The 18,253-nt window shown below is 45.9% G+C and overlaps 1 protein-coding gene across 2 annotated transcripts in view; it reads left to right on the forward strand.

The window, feature by feature from the left end:
- atad2b (ATPase family AAA domain containing 2B) overlaps positions 1-18,253 on the forward strand; it is a 135,688-nt gene that overhangs the window by 105,990 nt on the left and 11,445 nt on the right. For both annotated transcript variants that reach the window (XM_014205715.2, XM_014205714.2), the window contains exons 25-26: positions 2,012-2,884; positions 3,812-3,948. In XM_014205715.2, the coding sequence (XP_014061190.1) occupies positions 2,012-2,884; positions 3,812-3,948 (1,010 nt within the window). The remainder of the gene's footprint in view (positions 1-2,011; positions 2,885-3,811; positions 3,949-18,253) is intronic.

The raw sequence follows: 18,253 nt of genomic DNA on the forward strand, positions 1-18,253 counted from the left end.
TATTTAATGAGATTGTTTTGGGCTTTTGTAGCAATTTAAATAAGAAGAAAGGCATGTATGCCCCAAATCACAGTTCTGGTATAACCAATGTGTCTTTTATATTGCCTTCTTCCCGCCAATGGACCCCTCCATGCGCAACTCACCCTGTGGCTGTAGTTTGGAAAAGGCAGCGTATAGAATCTGACCCTGCAGAAGTTTCACTGTGTCAAGCTTTACTACACCCTGTGACATGTTTACTGAACTTTCTCAGATGGCAGACTCTTGCTCCCACTCTCTAACTTAGTTATTTTTATGTGTCAGTCACATCCCTGCAGCAGTAGCCTTGGCTACCACCTAAGTACCGTCTCTCTCCTTCTATCTCTCTCTCTCCCACTCTCTTTTTGTCACTCTCCAGTTCTCTCTGATTATGACCAAAGGACCACAAAATGAAATGCAGTCAGCATCTCAAACACTAGAAATAATTTCTGCCGGACCACAGCGCTGTAGAAAGGGCTAGAGGAAGTCTCTCCGCGTGAGGGAACAGCACGAAAATCCGGTTTGGCTCTGAGATGTGGGGCAGATCTGGGGCTTCCTTCAATTGTTTTGAGTTAGAAGTTTGAGCTTCCTCCCTTTCTCTCTCGCCCGCTCTCTCTCGCTCTCAATGGTCTGCCTCATCCAACTAGCAATTACTCCCACAGCCCCTCTTTACGCGGGGCTAACTACCCTCACCTCCCCCTGTCATGTAGAACACAGACCACCGCAATGTAGTGGACATCTGATGCCGCTCTTGTATTTAAGACCTGGCAAGGACAAGGCAACTCAGTTGCTAGGTGTTAGTCCACTGTCACGTCAGTCCAGTGAATTACCACTTAATGAAGGTCTATTTGTAAGGATTCACATCAGATTCAGATCAACCTGGGAAATTAATTTGTTCATGTGCTTAAAAATTATGTACATAAAACCCAGCAAACTACACAATATAATTAATTTCACCTAGTCATGGTCTTCCATTTAGTGTGTTAGAGCAGGGTCTGGAACAAAAGCCAGTTTAGTGTGTGTGCAAGTGGAACCAGTTTAGTAGAGTCTGGTGTGTGTGCAAGTGGAACCAGTTTAGTAGAGACTGGTGTATGTGTGCAAGTGGAACCAGTTTAGTAGAGTCTGGTGTGTGTGCAAGTGGAACCAATTTAGTAGAGTCTGGTGTGTGTGCAAGTGGAACCAGTGTAGTAGAGTCTGGTGTGTGTGCAAGTGGAACCAGTGTAGTAGAGACTGGTGTGTGCAAGTGGAACCAGTTTAGTAGAGACTGGTGTGTGTGCAAGTGGAACCAGTTTAGTAGAGACTGGTGTATGTGTGCAAGTGGAACCAGTTTAGTAGAGTCTGGTGTGTGTGCAAGTGGAACCAGTTTAGTAGAGTCTGGTGTGTGTGCAAGTGGAACCAGTGTAGTAGAGTCTGGTGTGTGTGCAAGTGGAACCAGTGTAGTAGAGTCTGGTGTGTGTGCAAGTGGAACCAGTGTAGTAGAGTCTGGTGTGTGTGCAAGTGGAACCAGTGTAGTAGAGACTGGTGTGTGCAAGTGGAACCAGTTTAGTAGAGACTGGTGTGTGTGCAAGTGGAACCAGTTTAGTAGAGTCTGGTGTGTGTGCAAGTGGAACCAGTGTAGTAGAGTCTGGTGTGTGCAAGTGGAACCAGTGTAGTAGAGTCTGGTGTGTGTGCAAGTGGAACCAGTGTAGTAGAGTCTGGTGTGTGTGCAAGTGGAACCAGTGTAGTAGAGACTGGTGTGTGCAAGTGGAACCAGTTTAGTAGAGACTGGTGTGTGTGCAAGCGGAACCAGTTTAGTAGAGACTGGTGTGTGTGCAAGCGGAACCAGTTTAGTAGAGACTGGTGTGTGTGCAAGTGGAACCAGTTTAGTAGAGACTGGTGTGTGCAAGTGGAACCAGTTTAGTAGAGACTGGTGTGTGTGCAAGTGGAAGCAGTTTAGTAGAGTCTGGTGTTCCATGTGACTGAACTAACCAAATGTTTTTTTTCTCTCTGCTTCCAGATCACATGAAGAGGAAAACGCGTCGGCGGCCATCTTGGGGGCGGGGCATCATCAGGAAGAAGAAGAACTACAAGAAGGGAATGGAGGAGGATGAAGGTGCGGAGCCTGAGCCAGAGACAGCGGGACCCAGCGATTCCTGTCTGACTCAGGATGAAGAGTCTTCTTGTGACACCATGGACCCTCAGCCCAACGGACACCACACACACCCTCACACACAAAGCATCTCCATGGAGGAAGAGCACTCCAACGTGGCACCTAGGGGCCGGAGCACAGAGACCGAGACACAGGGGGAGAGCAGCACAGGGACAGGGCCCAAGAAAGAAGAGACACCGGCTACAGACGACAAAGCCAAATCCACCTTCACAGACAAAGACCTCCAGTCTAAAAGTGAGTCTTCCCCATCTAAAAGGGAAGAGTCTCATTGTAAAGACGAGGAGCCTCAAGCCCAGGACAAGTTGATCCAGTCTGAAGGTGAGGGGTCATCTAAAGATGAAGATCTCCAGTCTAAAGTTAAGGGTACCTGGGCCGATGGCGAGAAGCCCCAAGCCAAGCCTGATGATCCCCAGGCGAAACACAAGGAGGCCCAGTCCAAGGCTGAGCAGCACTTGTCAGCCCCTAGGACGGCCACAGCGCCCCCTGTTCCTCGGGAGGAGTGTGTGAATGGGGATGAGTCCATGGACAGCTTGGACTCGCAGGCCCTCAAGAGCTCTGAGACAGAGGAAGGTCCTACAGAGGGCACAGGTGAGGGGGCGGAGGGGAAAGATGATGTGTCGATGTCTGCAGAGAGCAGAGGTATTCAGGAGCGCCCTCCTCAGGACGGGAGGAAAGGAGACATGGAGACGGGCGAGGAGGAGCATGAGCAGGATAGAGAAGGTACTGAGAGGTTATCTGTGGCTAACTTCTACCTACTACTAGAATCCTGATTTGATATATGCTAACTATATCTGTCTAAATTTGACTTGTGTAAATATTGCATCATGTCAATGGGTTAATTTGAGTTACTCTGAGTTACTTGTACAGATGATCTGATCCTTCCCCCAGAGAGCACCAGACAACCTAGAAACACATCCCCAGATTTTAACAGGCAGTCTAACCTCAAGAGTTTGCTTGTAAAATGACAGGACATGAATAATCCCAGAAGTATGGCATGTGAAATGTTTTCCTTTAGTCTACAGACAGCATATTTCAATTAAACCCTCAAAAGCTGCTGAGGTCGTGTACCTTTGTAGAATATCCAAAACCACCCTCGATTTATTCTCAAAAAATGTTTTACTGTGAAAAATGTCACACGGTTGGCTCTTTTCTCCCTCACATTTTTTCTTTGGCCTTGGACCGTTTGCCATTGATTTAGTGGCGTGTAGTGTCTGGGACAAGTGTGTGTGTGTGTGTGTGGTGTCTGGGACAAGCCAATAGGCCTGTCTGTGTGCGTGTGTGATAAGCCAATATGCCTGTGTGTGTGATTAACGACTCAGGACTGGATTGGAAGCCCTGAGCTACTGGGTGATTTGGGAGGCCTGGAGTATTAGTGGTGGCTGGATCCTACAGACAGTGTATTACCACTCAGGCTGGTAAACTAGAAGCCAGCAGATCACAGGCTGCGTATGTAGCGGGCCAGCTATTCTTGTTCTCTTTGGTTGTCAGGCCTTTGCTTCAATTCGAACTAGCCCTGGTTTGTGAATAGTCTTTGTCATATGGTATGTTCTCCTAACCTACCTGGTTAATTATGGTATATAAACAATTATAGGTCAAAGGTGATTGTAGGTGGGCTGTCGTTTACCTGTTCTCTCTTTCTGTTTCAAGGCGGGTCCAAGGGAAGGAAGTGCAGAAAGAGTCAATCAGAGCAGTCGAAGGGTTCGGCTGACATGACAGAGGAAGAGTCTCCACAGATCCCTCCCACTCCGCCACCTCCACTTGTGGTCAATCATCAGCGACTCACAGTAAGTGTTATATGTGTGTGTGGCCATGTTCTGTGTCATGCTGATGAGAGGGGAGGTGGGGGATTGAGGGGTGGAGTAGAGGACAGCATGGGGATTGAAGGAAGGAGAGAGAGTGATTGGGGGGTGGAGGATGGGGGACTCAATCATGGGAGACTGGCCCCTAATCCTCCCCAGGATTCAGGCCTCTCTGGGGCTGCTGGTGTCACTCTCTCCCTTCTCAGATGGATGCTCCTGATTTCTTAGACTAATATCGTCTCCTCTCGGAGAACCCAGTCTGCCCTCACTTTCTCGCTCTGTGTGCTCTACGAGACACACTTTAAATCCCTGTCATCCCAGAGAGGACCGATCCAATTTAAGTGGCAGACAGCAGTGCATCTCTGATGCAACTCCACGTCTTCACTCAATCAACAGGTGTTGTTTCTTCCATACAGCCATTTTAAGAACGTAGCCAGGACATGACTCAAACATGAGGCATTCTGCGCTTTCTACTCTCCAGCTACCCGCTCCGGCAAGTTGGTCTCCCAATTGATTGACAGGATAGGAAAGTGAATATGTGCAGCGGTTTCCAGACACTTTACACAGTCACGTGTATGTTCCACCTAATTCCCTGGGTGTAAATTGGGGCTTCGCTCTCTTCTCTCTACCGACCGACCAAACGGCCCTGGTATGAACAGGAAGAAGCAGCATGGTTGTAGTCTAATTGGTGTAAAATAAGTGCTTCTCTGACGTGCTCTCCATCCCTGAGTTCACTCTTCCTCCATCCCTATATCCCACTGTGACATCACCCACATCCCCTGCTATCAAAGCGTTATCTCCCCTTGGTTACCCTTGCCCCAGGGGGTAACGGAGATTGAGGGGTGCGCGGTTTCCACCTTGCCTCTCCCGTCGCGTCTCTCAAAGTGATTGACGGGTCTGATCCTTCCGTCTGGTCACAGGTGGGTCGTGTTTGGCCGACGCTCCCGATTTAAAAAAATTAAATAATAATAAAATACTAATAAAAATACGGTGCTCCACAGAGTCGCGGGTGGCTGCCACCACGAACCGTGGGAACGCTCCCTCCCTATGAACGCAGACTGCGCTAATCTGGAGGCTTATTTGTTAGGCGATTGGAAAAAGAGGAGATATCTTTAAGACAGATTGTGAAAAGAGGGCACTGTGTATAATTGCTTTTTCATCCACCCGGCTTACGGAACAAATTGAATTTCCGGTGAGCGGGGTGAGAGTCTACGTTTAAGGCTGATATCTCCACAGTGGTCGGGTAGGGCTGGCTCGCTGCCTGATACGTATTAGGAGGGGAGTGGTGTGCCACGTTCCGTTCCTCCTCTCTACTTCTCTTTCATTTATATTCATTAATTGGAGGTCTCATTACTTCTGACATTTAACTTGGATGGCAGGGCCCCTGAAATCCCTTTTGGAAGTAAGCACAGCCTGAACTCTGCTAGTTCCTTCAGTCACACAGGTTCTACTAGGCAGATGGTTGTCACCAGCAGTGTTCTTCAGCCCTGCTCCTGGAGAGCTACATGGTTTGCAGGCTTTTGTTACAGCCCAGCACCAACACACCTGATTCTACTAATTAGCCTACTTATTGGTGGTTAGTTGAATCTGGATGTTAATGCTGAGCTGGAAGAAGGGCGGATCGATACTGTTGCATATCGCAACATTATTTTGGGATGATATTATCGATATTTGATTGCAAGTACAAAATCTAACATACTTATTAGCTAGTGTTAGTCGGCTATACCTGAGAAACTCTTATTCTCTTACTTATTCTCCTCTTCATCTTCTTGGAGAATTCCCAGCCCTTGAAAATGTGCACATCCCCAGGACCAGGTTGAAGAAACCTAGTGAAGCACTTTCGTTGTGCATTACTCCCAGACCCCCTCTGTTTCATGAATAATCAGCCACACTGACAGACAGAACCTTCTCATAAGTGCCAGGGCTTCAGGCAGCGACCGTTTAGTTGCATTTTGCAACCCTTTGACTTGGCTGTGCAACCAAATCATGGGCTGGTGCCACCATTTGAAAAAGTTAGTGACACCAGTGCCAGCAGGGGAAAACGTTAGTCTTGAGCACTGCGTGACCTAGATTACAGCAGAATTATCATCTATTAGGGAATCAAATCTCATCCCATTATTTATATCCACCTCCTCAAAGAACACACAGGCTTTGCTACAAGAGCAGGCAGGGCAATTTTCCTTAATGTGTTACGCAGCTGCAAATGTCCAGTGTGCATATATAGGTTGTCACACTGAAGAGTCCTCTCTCTCCCCTGATGTCTAACTATTACAGCATGTCAAGATTTCCCATTTCAGAGCTGTCCGTCCACAGAAATAGCCCCATTGTCAGTTTGTCATCTCTGCCCATTTCCAACACTAATAACAGCAGAGAGAGTGAGAGAGAACGCCTGCTAGGGGAAGAAAACTGCTTAATGGCCGGTGCCAGGAGCCGAGCATTTTGATTGTCAATAAAAATAAATAACTTTTGGAGTGCTTGCTTCCTTTTCATTTTTATTCATCCCCGTTGATGTTCTTGACAGCGCGGTCATTTGCATGTGATAACAGCTTTCCATTTGGAGGACTGGCGTTTTGAAAAGGCTTTCATCCACGTGAGGATCCAGCTACATCAGACATCAGGAAAACACAACACATGCGTGCGCTTCCACACACACACCCAAAAAGAAAGCAGTCATCCGCTCCTCATGTCCAAAACCACTCTCTGTGAGTGACTAGCACACACACTGCACATAGTCCTGTTTTTCCCCTCTCTAATGCACATTGTCAAAAGCCTTTCTCTGAGAAAGGGTGTTGAGTGGCATAATGCGTTCATTTATGTCCAAGCTGTCAGGTTGGCTCTAACTGTCTGAGGCTGTTTGGTTTTGCTTTTGACAAAATACTGACGATGGAAGGAGAGGAGTGAAGAGAGGGAGTGGAAGAAGAGAGGAAAGAAACCGAGGGAGAGGAAGCGGTAGAAAAGGAAGGAGTAGAGGGAGAAAAGCACGAGGGGAGAATAGATTGGAGTCCAATGTTTTGTCAGATAACAGCAAGCTATAGACAGACTCTACAGAGAGGTTAATTGCTGACCTCATCCACTTGTAAGTTTGTTATTGTGGCTTTAAGAGCTGAGAACAACTCCAGCAATCAGTCGCTCGCTCGCTCACACACTCAAGCATACTCTCAATAAGCACTGCTGGAGTCAATATTGCACAGGAGTCACTGGTGTAACTCAGTTTCTCTGGACCCCTGCAAGGTCAGAGTCCCCTCCACCCCTAATCTAAAATAAAACAAATTGAATGTGTCACCCAGACAGCCACTCGCAAGGTATTGACTACCGATCGCTGTCCATGGTGCTGAAATTGTGAAGTCTATGAAGCTGTATGCCTAATGATGATAGGCTTTCTGTGGTGCCAGAGCTGGTACATTGCCTTCAGAAAGTACAGTGAGGGGGAAAAAAGTATTTGATCCCCTGCTGATTTTGTACGTTTGCCCACTGACAAAGAAATGATCAGTCTATAATTTTAATGGTAGGTTTATTTGAACAGTGAGAGACAGAATAACAACAAAATAATCCAGAAAAACGCATGTCAAAAATGTTAGAAATTGATTTGCATTTTAGTGAGGGAAATAAGTATTTGACCCCCTCTCAATCAGAAAGATTTCTGGCTCCCAGGTGTCTTTTATACAGGTAACGAGCTGAGATTAGGAGCACCTAATCGGTTTGTTACCTGTATAAGAGACACCTGTCCACAGAAGCAATCAATCAATCAGATTCCAAACTCTCCACCATGGCCAAGACCAAAGGGCTCTCCAAGGATGTCAGGGACAAGATTGTAGACCTACATAAGGCTGGAATGGGCTCCAAGACCATCGCCAAGCAGCTTGGTGAGAAGGTGACAACAGTTGCTGCGATTATTCGCAAATGGAAGAAACACAAAATAACTGTCAATCTCCCTCGGCCTGGGGCACCTCGTGGAGTTGCAATGATCATGAGAACGGTGAGGAATCAGCCCAGAACTACACGGGAGGATCTTGTCAATGATCTCAAGGCAGCTGGGACCATAGTCACCAAGAAAACAATTGTTAACACACTACGCCGTGAAGGACTGAAATCCTGCAGCGTCTGCAAGGTCCCCCTGCTCAAGAAAGCGCATATGCCCGTCTGAAGTTTTCTACCCATCTACTAATTAGTAGCCATTTGCGAGGCATTGGAAAACCTCCCTGGTCTTTGTGTTTGAAATTCACTGCTTGACTGAGGGACCTTAAAATGATCTGTATGTGTGGGGTACAGAGATGAGGTAGTCATTCAAAAATTATGTTAGACTATTAGTGCACACACGCCCATGCAACTTATTATGTGACTTGTTAAGCACATGTTTTACTCCTGAAGTTATTTAGGCTTGCTGTGTCAAAGGGGTTGAACACTTATTGACTGAAGATATTTCAGCTTTTCATTTGTAATTAATTTGTAAAAAACTTTGACATTGTGGGATATTGTGTGTAGGCCAGTTAAACAAAATCTAAATGTGATCAATTTTAAGGCTGTAACACAACAAAATTTGGAAAAAGTCAAAGGGTGTGAGTACTTTCTGTAGGCACTGTATAGTTTGCTTTAGCTAATGAATAAATGTTTATTGGTAGGCCAATTTGGTTGTCATTTTCTCATGTTAAGATTAACATTTCACAAAGCTATACACGATGTCGCTATGCTGCCATTTTTAGACTGCTGGCTGGTGGCAATAATGTCATTACTTATTCAATAATTAAAGTTGGAAATTCAAACATTATATAATGTATTTTTGATGCAGCGGCATACTAATCAGCTAGTTTAGAATATACAACTGTCCTGTAGGCTATAGGCTACCTGAACCTGCATGACATGAGCCATCCTCTCGCTCTCTCCCAGCTTGGATAGAAGTTGTTGTGCATAAAACCAGTCTATTAATGCCAGATAATAACCAGTCCAACCTCAAAACACTAGCTTACTAGGGATTGTTTCATTATGCAGCCTACTATTATGCAGCCTACTCTACCATATCACCGGATTCCTGCAACCCGCCTCACCCAATGTGGTATGGATCTGTTATTTTTATTCCTTATAACTGGAACTTCCATCAGGAGCTAGCCAGCTAACTAGCTACTTGTCCTTGTTAGACACGGCTAGCGGTCCTCGCCTTTTTTCCCTGCATCAGCCAGCCTTAGCTCGGACAATCACATGCCAGTCTGAACAGCCCGATATCAACCCAGAGCATATCAGACTGCTTCTCTACCATATCACCGGATTTCTGCAGCTCTGGATCATTACACCGGAACATTACTCCGGATCATTGCAGCTAGCTAGCTGCAAACGAGTGGCTACTGTTAGCTAACTCCTCTGTCCCGAAGCAAGCACCAGCTAGCCTGGAGCTAGGCCTGTATACCAGCTAATTCTAGGGCTACAATACCTCCTTTGCAAATTGGCCTGGGCCCTTTATTATCGACACGGAGCCCCGCCGATCCATCACGACTGGACTGCTGACGTGATCTCAACAGGCTATTCTGTTACGATATCGCTGAAGAACCATCTACTAGCCCCGGCCCGCTAGCTTTTCTGAACACTGTGTCCCCTGCTCGCCTAGCGTAGAAGTGACTACCGAACAGCACCCTGACTCACCTATTGCTGCTCTTTTGACCCTATGATCACTCGGCTACACAGCTGATGCCCCCTGGACTATTTCAATAACACGGTACCTCATTTTGTTTACCTGTTGGCCCCAGCCTCCAACTCAGGTCATGTGTGTACCTAACTGACCCGCTCTGCCTGTTCATCTCCATTTACCCGTTGTTGTCTTAGCTCTCCTGATCAACACCTGTGATTGCTTTATGCCTCTCTCTGATGTCAATATGCCTTGTCTACTGCTGTCTTGGGTAGTTTTTGTTTTATTTCACTGTAGAGCCCTCAGTCCCGCTCAAAATGCCTTAGATAGCTCTTTGTTCCACCCCACACACATGCGGAGACCTCACCTAGGTTAACTGATGCCTCCAGAGACGAAACCTCTCTCGTCGTCACCCAACGCATAGGTTTACCTCCACTGTACTCACATCCTACCATACACTTGTCTGTACATTATGCCTTGAACCTATTCTACCACGCCCAGAAATCTGCTCCTTTTATTCTCTGTTCCGAATGCACCAGACGACCAGTTCTTATAGCCTTTAGCCCTAGCCTTATCCTACTCCTCCTCTATTCCTCTGGTGATGTAGAGGTTAACCCAGGCCCCCAGTACTACACCTATTCCCCAGACGCTCTCATTTGTTGACTTCTGTAACCGTAAAAGCCTTGGTTTCATGCATGTTAACATCTGAAGCCTCCTCCCAAAGTTTTTTTTTTCTTTAGCTCACTCCGCTAATCCTGATGTCCTAGGCGTGTCTGAATCCTGGCTTAGGAAGGCCACCAACTACAACATTTCCACCAACATAGAACTGCCAAAGGGGGTGGAGTTGCAATCTACTGCAGAGACCATCTGCAGAGTTCTGTCATGCTATCTAGGTCTGTGCCCAAACAGTTCAAGCTTCTACTTTTAAAAATCCACCTTTCCAGAAATAAGTCTCTCACTGTTTGTCGCTTGTTATAGACCCTCAGCACCCAGCTGTGCCCTGGTTGCTGAGAGAGTTTGTACAGTTAGGTGACCAAAACTGGGATATCCTTAACACCCCGGCCATCCTACAATCTAAGCTAGATGCCCTCAATCTCTCACAAATTATCATGGAACCTACCAGGTACAACCCTAAATCCGTAAACACGGGCACCCTCATATCATCCTTACCAACCTGCCCTCTAAATACACCTCTGCTGTCTTCAACCAGGATCTCAGTGATCACTGCCTCATTGCCTGCGTCCGTAATGGGTCAACGACCATCACTGTCAAACGCTCCCTAAAATACTTCAACAAGCAGGCCTTTCTAATCGACCTGGCCCGGGTATCCTGGAAGGATATTGACTTCATTCTGTTAGTAGAGGATGCCTGGTTATTCTTTAAAAGTGCTTTCCTCAACATCTTAATTAAGCATGTCCCATTCAAAAAAAAATTAACCAGGAACATATATAGCCCTTGGTTCACTCCAGACCTGACTGCCCTTAACCAGCACAAAAACATCCTGTGGCGTACTGCATTAGCATCGAATAGCCCCCGCGATATGCAACTTTTCAAGGAAGTTAGGAACCAATATACACAGGCAGTTAGGAAAGCAAAAGCTAGCTTTTTCAAACAGAAATTTGCATCCTGTAGCATGAACTCCTTCTGGGACACTGTAAAGTCCATGGCGAATGAGAGCAGCACCTCCCAGCTGCCCACTGCACTGAGACTAGGAAACACTGTCACCATCGATAAATCCACGATAATTGAGAATTTCAAGAAGCATTTTTCGACGGCTCGCCATGCTTTCCACCTGGCTACCCCTACCCCGGTCAACAGCTCTGCACCCCCCACAGCAACTTGCCCAAGCACCTTCTCCGCTATGCATTCTGGTTTCCGAGCTGGTCATGGGTGCACCTCAGCCACGCTCAAGATCCTAAACGATATCATAACCGCCATCGATAAAAGACAATACTGTGCAGCCATATTCACCGACCTGGCCAAGGCTTTCGACTCTGTCAATCACAGCATTCTTATTGGCAGACTCAACAGCCTTGGTTTCTCAAATGACTGCCTTGCCTGGTTCACCAACTACTTCTCAGATAGAGTTCAGTGAGTCAAATCGGAGGGCCTGTTGTCCGGACCTCTGGCAGTCTCTGGGGTGCCACAGGGTTTAATTCTTGGGCCGACTCTTTTCTCTGTATACATCATATACTCTTGCTTCTCTGATCCACCTCTACGCAGACGACACCATTCTGTAAACATCTGGCCCTTCTTTGGACACAGTGTTAACAAACTTCCAGATGAGCTTCAATGCCATACAACTCTCCTTCCGTGGCCTCCAACTGCTCTTAAATGCAAGTAAAACTGAATGCATGCTCTTCAACCGATCGCTGCCCGCACCTGCCCGCCCGTCTAGCATCACTACTCTGGACGGTTCTGACTAAGAATATGTGGACATCTACAAATACCTAGGTGTCTGGTTAGACTGTAAACTCTCCTTCCAGATTCATATCAAGCATCTCCAATCCAAAATTAAATCTAGAATCGGCTTCCTATTTCGCAACGAAGCATCCTTCACTCATGCTGCCAAATATACCCTCGTAAAACTGACTATCCTACCGATCCTTGACTTAGGCGATGTCATTTACAAAAAAGTCTCCAACACTCTACTCAGCAAATTGGATGCAGTCTATCACAGTGCCATCCGTTTTGTCACCAAAGCCCCATATACTACCCACCACTGCGACCTGTATGCTCTCGTTGGCTGGCCCTCGCTTCATATTCGTTGCCAAACCCACTGGCTCCAGGTCATCTATAAGTCTTTGCTAGGTAAAGCCCTGCCTTATCTCAGCTCACTGCTCACCATAGCAGCACCCGCAGCACGCGCTCCAGCAGGTATATTTCACTGGTCACCCCTAAAGCCAACTCCTCTTTTGGCTGCCTTTCCTTCCAGTTCTCTGCTTACAATGACTGGAACGAATTGCAAAAATCACTGAAGCTGGAGACTCATATCTCCCTCACTAACTTTAAGCATCAGCTGTCAGAGCAGCTTACAGATCATTGCACCTGTACATAGCCCATCTGTAAATAGACCACCCAACTCCTTATCCCCATATTGTTATTTTTTCTTCTCCTTTGCACCCCAGTATCTCTACTTGCACATTCATCTTCTGCTCATCTTTCACTCCAGTGTTTAATTGCTAAATTGTAATTATTTTGCCACTATGTCCTATTTATTGCCTTACCTTCCTAATCTTACTTCATTTGCACACACTGTATATAGACTTTTCTATTGTGTTATTGACTGTACGTTTGTTTATTCCATGTGTAACTCTGTTTGTTGCGTCATCTTGGCCAGGTCGCAGTTGTAAATTAAAACTTGTTCTCAACTCGCCTACCTGATTAAATAAAGGTCAAATAAAATAAATACATCTATAGCTATATAGTGTATTTAGCTGCTATTTATAAAAACTACAAATCAAATAGCTACATTTTTTTTTTTTTAAGTAGTCTGCTTGAGGATAAATTCAGCCACTATGTATTGTTGAACTCGGTGAACAGTTTAACGTTTTTTTTTTAACTCAGTTTTGTCTGGCTAATTGCCTGCAATATTCAAGGTCATTTAAATCAAATTAGATCCAAATTGAGACTCTCCTGAAGTCCTCCTTTTTTGTGTTAAAATGTTTTCACCATGGCCTGTAGGTCCAGGTTGCGGGACCAACAGTTTTCTATACTGAGTATTGCCAACCCAGAGAGTCTTTCCTGACACATTGTGCGTTATATATCCATTGCGCTGCACACAATTTAAACTAAGTCTTGAGTGATGCATGCCAAGATATACCAGAGATAAGGGACTGTTGATATTGGAACCACACAACTCAAATGCTTGTTCACCAATATGAATTAAATCACAAACTGCTAATTTTGTTCAAGCCCTCAAGAACTGCTGTCCACTGAAGATGATCATCTGTTTGCATCTGCCAATTTTATTGGCTGTCCAGTATCCAGTCGACCTGTCCTCAGAGCGTCCTATACAGTTAGTCTCTTTCCATGATTTGTTGAGGCCAGCAATTAAGGAGAATGAGTGGCTCAAAGATGTCGCTGAACTGCTGTACTTGAAGCACCAATCCCTTCTGCCCAATTTCCCTGATGTGGCTACAACAATTAAACAGTTTTTAATCATCCCTGTAACTGTCGCTTCTGCGTAGAGATGGTTTTCTAAACTAAAACCTAGGCTCTCGGTCTGAAATGCAATACTTAGCTTCCTGGTACATATGAAAATGTACCATACATATGAAAATGGCTTTTTGGAGGTTTACACTCAATGATTTATGTATATATATACACAGTTGAAGTCATTAATACTCGTTTTTCAACCACTCCACAAGCATCTTGTTAAAAAACTATAGTTTTGGCAAATCGGTTTAGGACATCTACTTTGTGTATGACACAAGTCATTTTCCCACCAATTCTTTACAGACAGATTATTTAAATTATAATTCACTGTATCACAATTCCAGTGGGTCAGAAGTTTACATACACTAAGTTGACTGTGCCTTTAAACAGCTTGGAAAATTCCAGAAAATTATGTCATGGCTTTAGAAGCTTCTGATAGGCTAATTAACATAATTTGAGTCAATTGGAGGTATACCTGTGGATGTATTTCAAGGCCTACCTTCAAACTCAGTGCCTCTTTACTTGACATCATGGGAAAATCAAAAGAAATCAGCCAAGACCTCAGAAAAACCTCCAAGTCTGGTTCATCCTTGGAAGCAATTTCCAAATGCCTGAAGGTACCATGTTCATCTGTACAAACAATAGTACGCAAGTATAAACACCATGGGACCACGCAGCCGTCATACCACTCAGGAAAGAGACGCGTTCTGTCTCCTAGAGATGAACGAACTTTTGTGCGAAAAGTGCAAATCAATCCTAGAACAACAGCAAAGGACCTTGTGAAGATGCTAGAGGAAACGGGTACAAAAGTATCTATATCCACAGTAAAACGAGTCCTATATTGACATAACCTGAAAGGCCGCTCAACAAGGAAGAAGCCACTGCTCTAGAACCACCATAAAAATGCCAGACTATGGTTTGCAACTGCACATGGGGACAAAGATCGTACTTTTTGGATAAGTCCTCTGGTCTGATGAAACAAAAATAGAAATGTTTGACCATAATGACCATCGTTATGTTTGGAGAAAAAAGGGGGAGGCTTGCAAGCCGAAGAACACCATCTCAACCGTGAAGCACGGGGGTGGCAGCATCATGTTGTGGGGGTGCTTTGCTGCAGGACGGACTGGTGCACTTCACAAAATAGATGGCATCATGAGGAAGGAACATTATGTGGATATATTGAAGCAACATCAAGACATCAGTCAGGAAATTAAAGCTTGGTTGCAAATTAGTCTTCCAAATGGACAATGACCCCAAGAAAACTTCCAAAGTTGTGGCAAAATGGCTTAAGGACAGCAAAGTCAAGGTATTGGAGTGGCCATCAGAAAGCCCTGACCTCAATCATATAGAAAATTTGTGGGCAGAACTGAAAAGGCGTGTGCGAGCAAGGAGGCCTACAAACCTGACTCAGTAACACCAGCTCTGTCAGGAGGAATGGGCCAAAATTCACCCAACTTATTGTGGGAAGCTTGTGGAAGGCAATCTGAAACCTTTGACCCAAGTTAAACAATTTAAAGACAACGCTACCAAATACTAATTGAGTGTATGTAAACTTCTGACCCACTGGGAATGTGATGAAAGAAATTAAAGCTGAAATAAATCATTCTCTCTGCTATTATTCTGACATTTCACATTCTTAAAATAAAGTGGTGATCCTAACTGACCTAAGACAGGGAATTTTTACTAGGATTAAATGAGTTTAAATGTATTTGGCTGAGGTGTATGTAAGCTTCCGACTTCAACTGTACATAGGTGTACAGTTGCCCATTATCAGCAACCATCACTCCTGTATTCCAATGGCAAGTTGTTAGCTAATCCAAGTTTATCATTTTAAAAGGCTAATTGATCATTCGAAAACCCTTTTGCAATTATGTTAGCACAGCTGAAAACTGTTGTTCTGATTAAAGAAGCAATAAAACTGGCCTTCTTTAGACTAGTTGAGTATCTGGATCATCAGCATTTGTGGGTTTGATTACAGTCTCAAAAAGGACAGAAATAAAGAACTTCCTTCTGAAACTCGGCAGTCTATTCTTGTTCTGAGAAATGAAGGCTATTCCATGCGAGAAACTGCCAAGAAACTGAAGATCTCGTACAACGCTGTGTACTACTCCCGTCACAGAACAGGGCAAACTGTCTCTAACCAGAATAGAAAGAGTGGGAGGCCCTGGTGCACAACTGAGCAAGAGGACCAGTACATTAGAGTGTCCAGTTTGAGAAACAGACGCCTCTCGTCCTCAACTGGCAGCTTCATTAAATAGTACCCGCCAGACACCAGTCTCAACGTCAACAGTGAAGAGGCGACTCCGGGATGCTGGCCGTCTAGGCAGAGTTCCTCTGTCCTGTGTCTGTGTTCTTTTGCTCATCTTAATCTTTTCTTTTTATTGGCCAGTCTGAGATGTTTTTTTCTTTGCAACTCTGCCTAGAAGGCCAGCATCCCGGAGTTGTCACTTCACTGTTGACATTGAGACTGATGTTTTGCGGGTACTATTTAATGAAGCTGCCAATTGAGCACATGTTTTATGTCTGTGTGCAGTTTGAAGGAAGTTGCTAACTAGCGCTTGCAAACCTACCTCTAACTTCCTTCATACTGGACACAGAGACATAAAAATGGTATCCATGAGTTCATCTGACTCTGGGGAAGTAGATAACGGGCCTTAGTTTGGGATTTTCGCAATATCGTGTTAATAACATCCCTGGTGATGGATACTGTGGAGCATCCATTTATTCTCTCGCTCCTCCTCTTTCTGCCTCCTATCTCTCTGCTTATAACTCTCCGTCTCTGCCTGTAACGTTCCCTCTCTGCCTTTCTCTGTCTCGCTCTGCCTCGCTGCCTCTCTCGCTCACTGCCTCGCTCGCCGCCTCTGCCTCGCTCGCCGCCTCTGACTCGCTCGCCGCCTCTGTCTCCCTACCTCACTCGCTCGCTGCCTCTGTCTCGCTACCTCACTCGCTGCCTCGCTCGCTCGCTGCCTTGCTCTTGCTCGCTCTCGCTCTCTGCCTCCCCCTGTACTTAATTCCCAGTGCTAGAGCAGCGGTGTGTTTTCTAGCAGCCTTAATATACAGCCCTCTGCAGCCCACCTAACACTACAGCTGTTAACTCCACAGGTGATCAACACTGGCACACAATCCTCATATTAAACACTGTGAAAGGGCCTTCCATTACACCATGACCTGCTGGAGACCAGCAGAACCAGATAGCTGTATTAAGTGCGATTGACATTCAGAACACATGTCCAGTGATCTCAAAGCATCAGCACATGACCATGATGTATTCGCTCCTTCACTTTCATAAGCATTGTAAAGGTGTTTATCAGGTGTTTGGTGTGGCATCCTGGTTCCAAGTAAGGGATCATCACTGATTAAGGGCTGGTGCTGAGTATCAATGCTAAAAAAATAAAGGGAACACTTAAACAACACAATGTAACTCCAAGTCAATCACACTTCTGTGAAATCAAACTGTCCACTTAGGAAGCAACACTGATTGACAAATTTCACATGCTGTTGTGCAAATAGAATAGACAACAGGTGGAAATTATAGGCAATTATTAGCAAGACACCCCCAATAAAGGAGTGGTTCAGCAGGTGGGGACCACAATCCACTTCTCAGTTCCTATGCTTCCTGGCTGATGTTTTGGTCACTTTTGAATGCTGGTGGTGCTTTCACTCTAGTGGTAGCATGAGACGGAGTCTACAACCCACACAAGTGGCTCAGGTAGTGCAGCTCATCCAGGATGGCACATCAATGCGAGCTGTGGCAAGAAGGTTTGCTGTGTCTGTCAGCGTAGTGTCCAGAGCATGGAGGCGCTACCAGGAGACAGGCCAGTACATCAGGAGACGTGGAGGAGGCCGTAGGAGGGCAACAACCCAGCAGCAGGACCGCTACCTCCGCCTTTGTGCAAGGAGGAGCAGGAGAAGCACTGTCAGAGCCCTGCAAAATGACCTCCAGCAGGCCACAAATGTGCATGTGTCTGCTCAAATGGTCAGAAACAGACTCCATGAGGGTGGTATGAGGGCCCGGCGTCCACAGGTGGGGGTTGTGCTTACAGCCCAACACCGTGCAGGACGTTTGGCATTTGCCAGAGAACACCCAAGATTGGCAAATTCGCCACTGGCGCCCTGTGCTCTTCACAGATGAAAGCACGTTCACACTGAGCACGTGACAGACGTGACAGAGTCTGGAGACGCCGTGGAGAACGTTCTGCTGCCTGCAACATCCTCCAGCATGACCGGTTTGGCGGTGGGTCAGTCATGGTGTGGGGTGGCATTTCTTTGGGGGGCCGCACAGCCCTCCATGTGCTCGCCAGAGGTAGCCTGACTGCCATTAGGTACCGAGATGAGATCCTCAGACCCCTTGTGAGACCATATGCTGGTGCGGTTGGCCCTGGGTTCCTCCTAATGCAAGACAATGCTAGACCTCATGTGGCTGGAGTGTGTCAGCAGTTCCTGAAAGAGGAAGGCATTGATGCTATGGACTGGCCCGCCCGTTCCCCAGACCTGAATCCAATTGAGCACATCTGGGAC

Source organism: Salmo salar, chromosome ssa06 (assembly GCF_905237065.1).
Source record: "Salmo salar chromosome ssa06, Ssal_v3.1, whole genome shotgun sequence".
Lineage (NCBI taxonomy): Eukaryota > Metazoa > Chordata > Actinopteri > Salmoniformes > Salmonidae > Salmo > Salmo salar.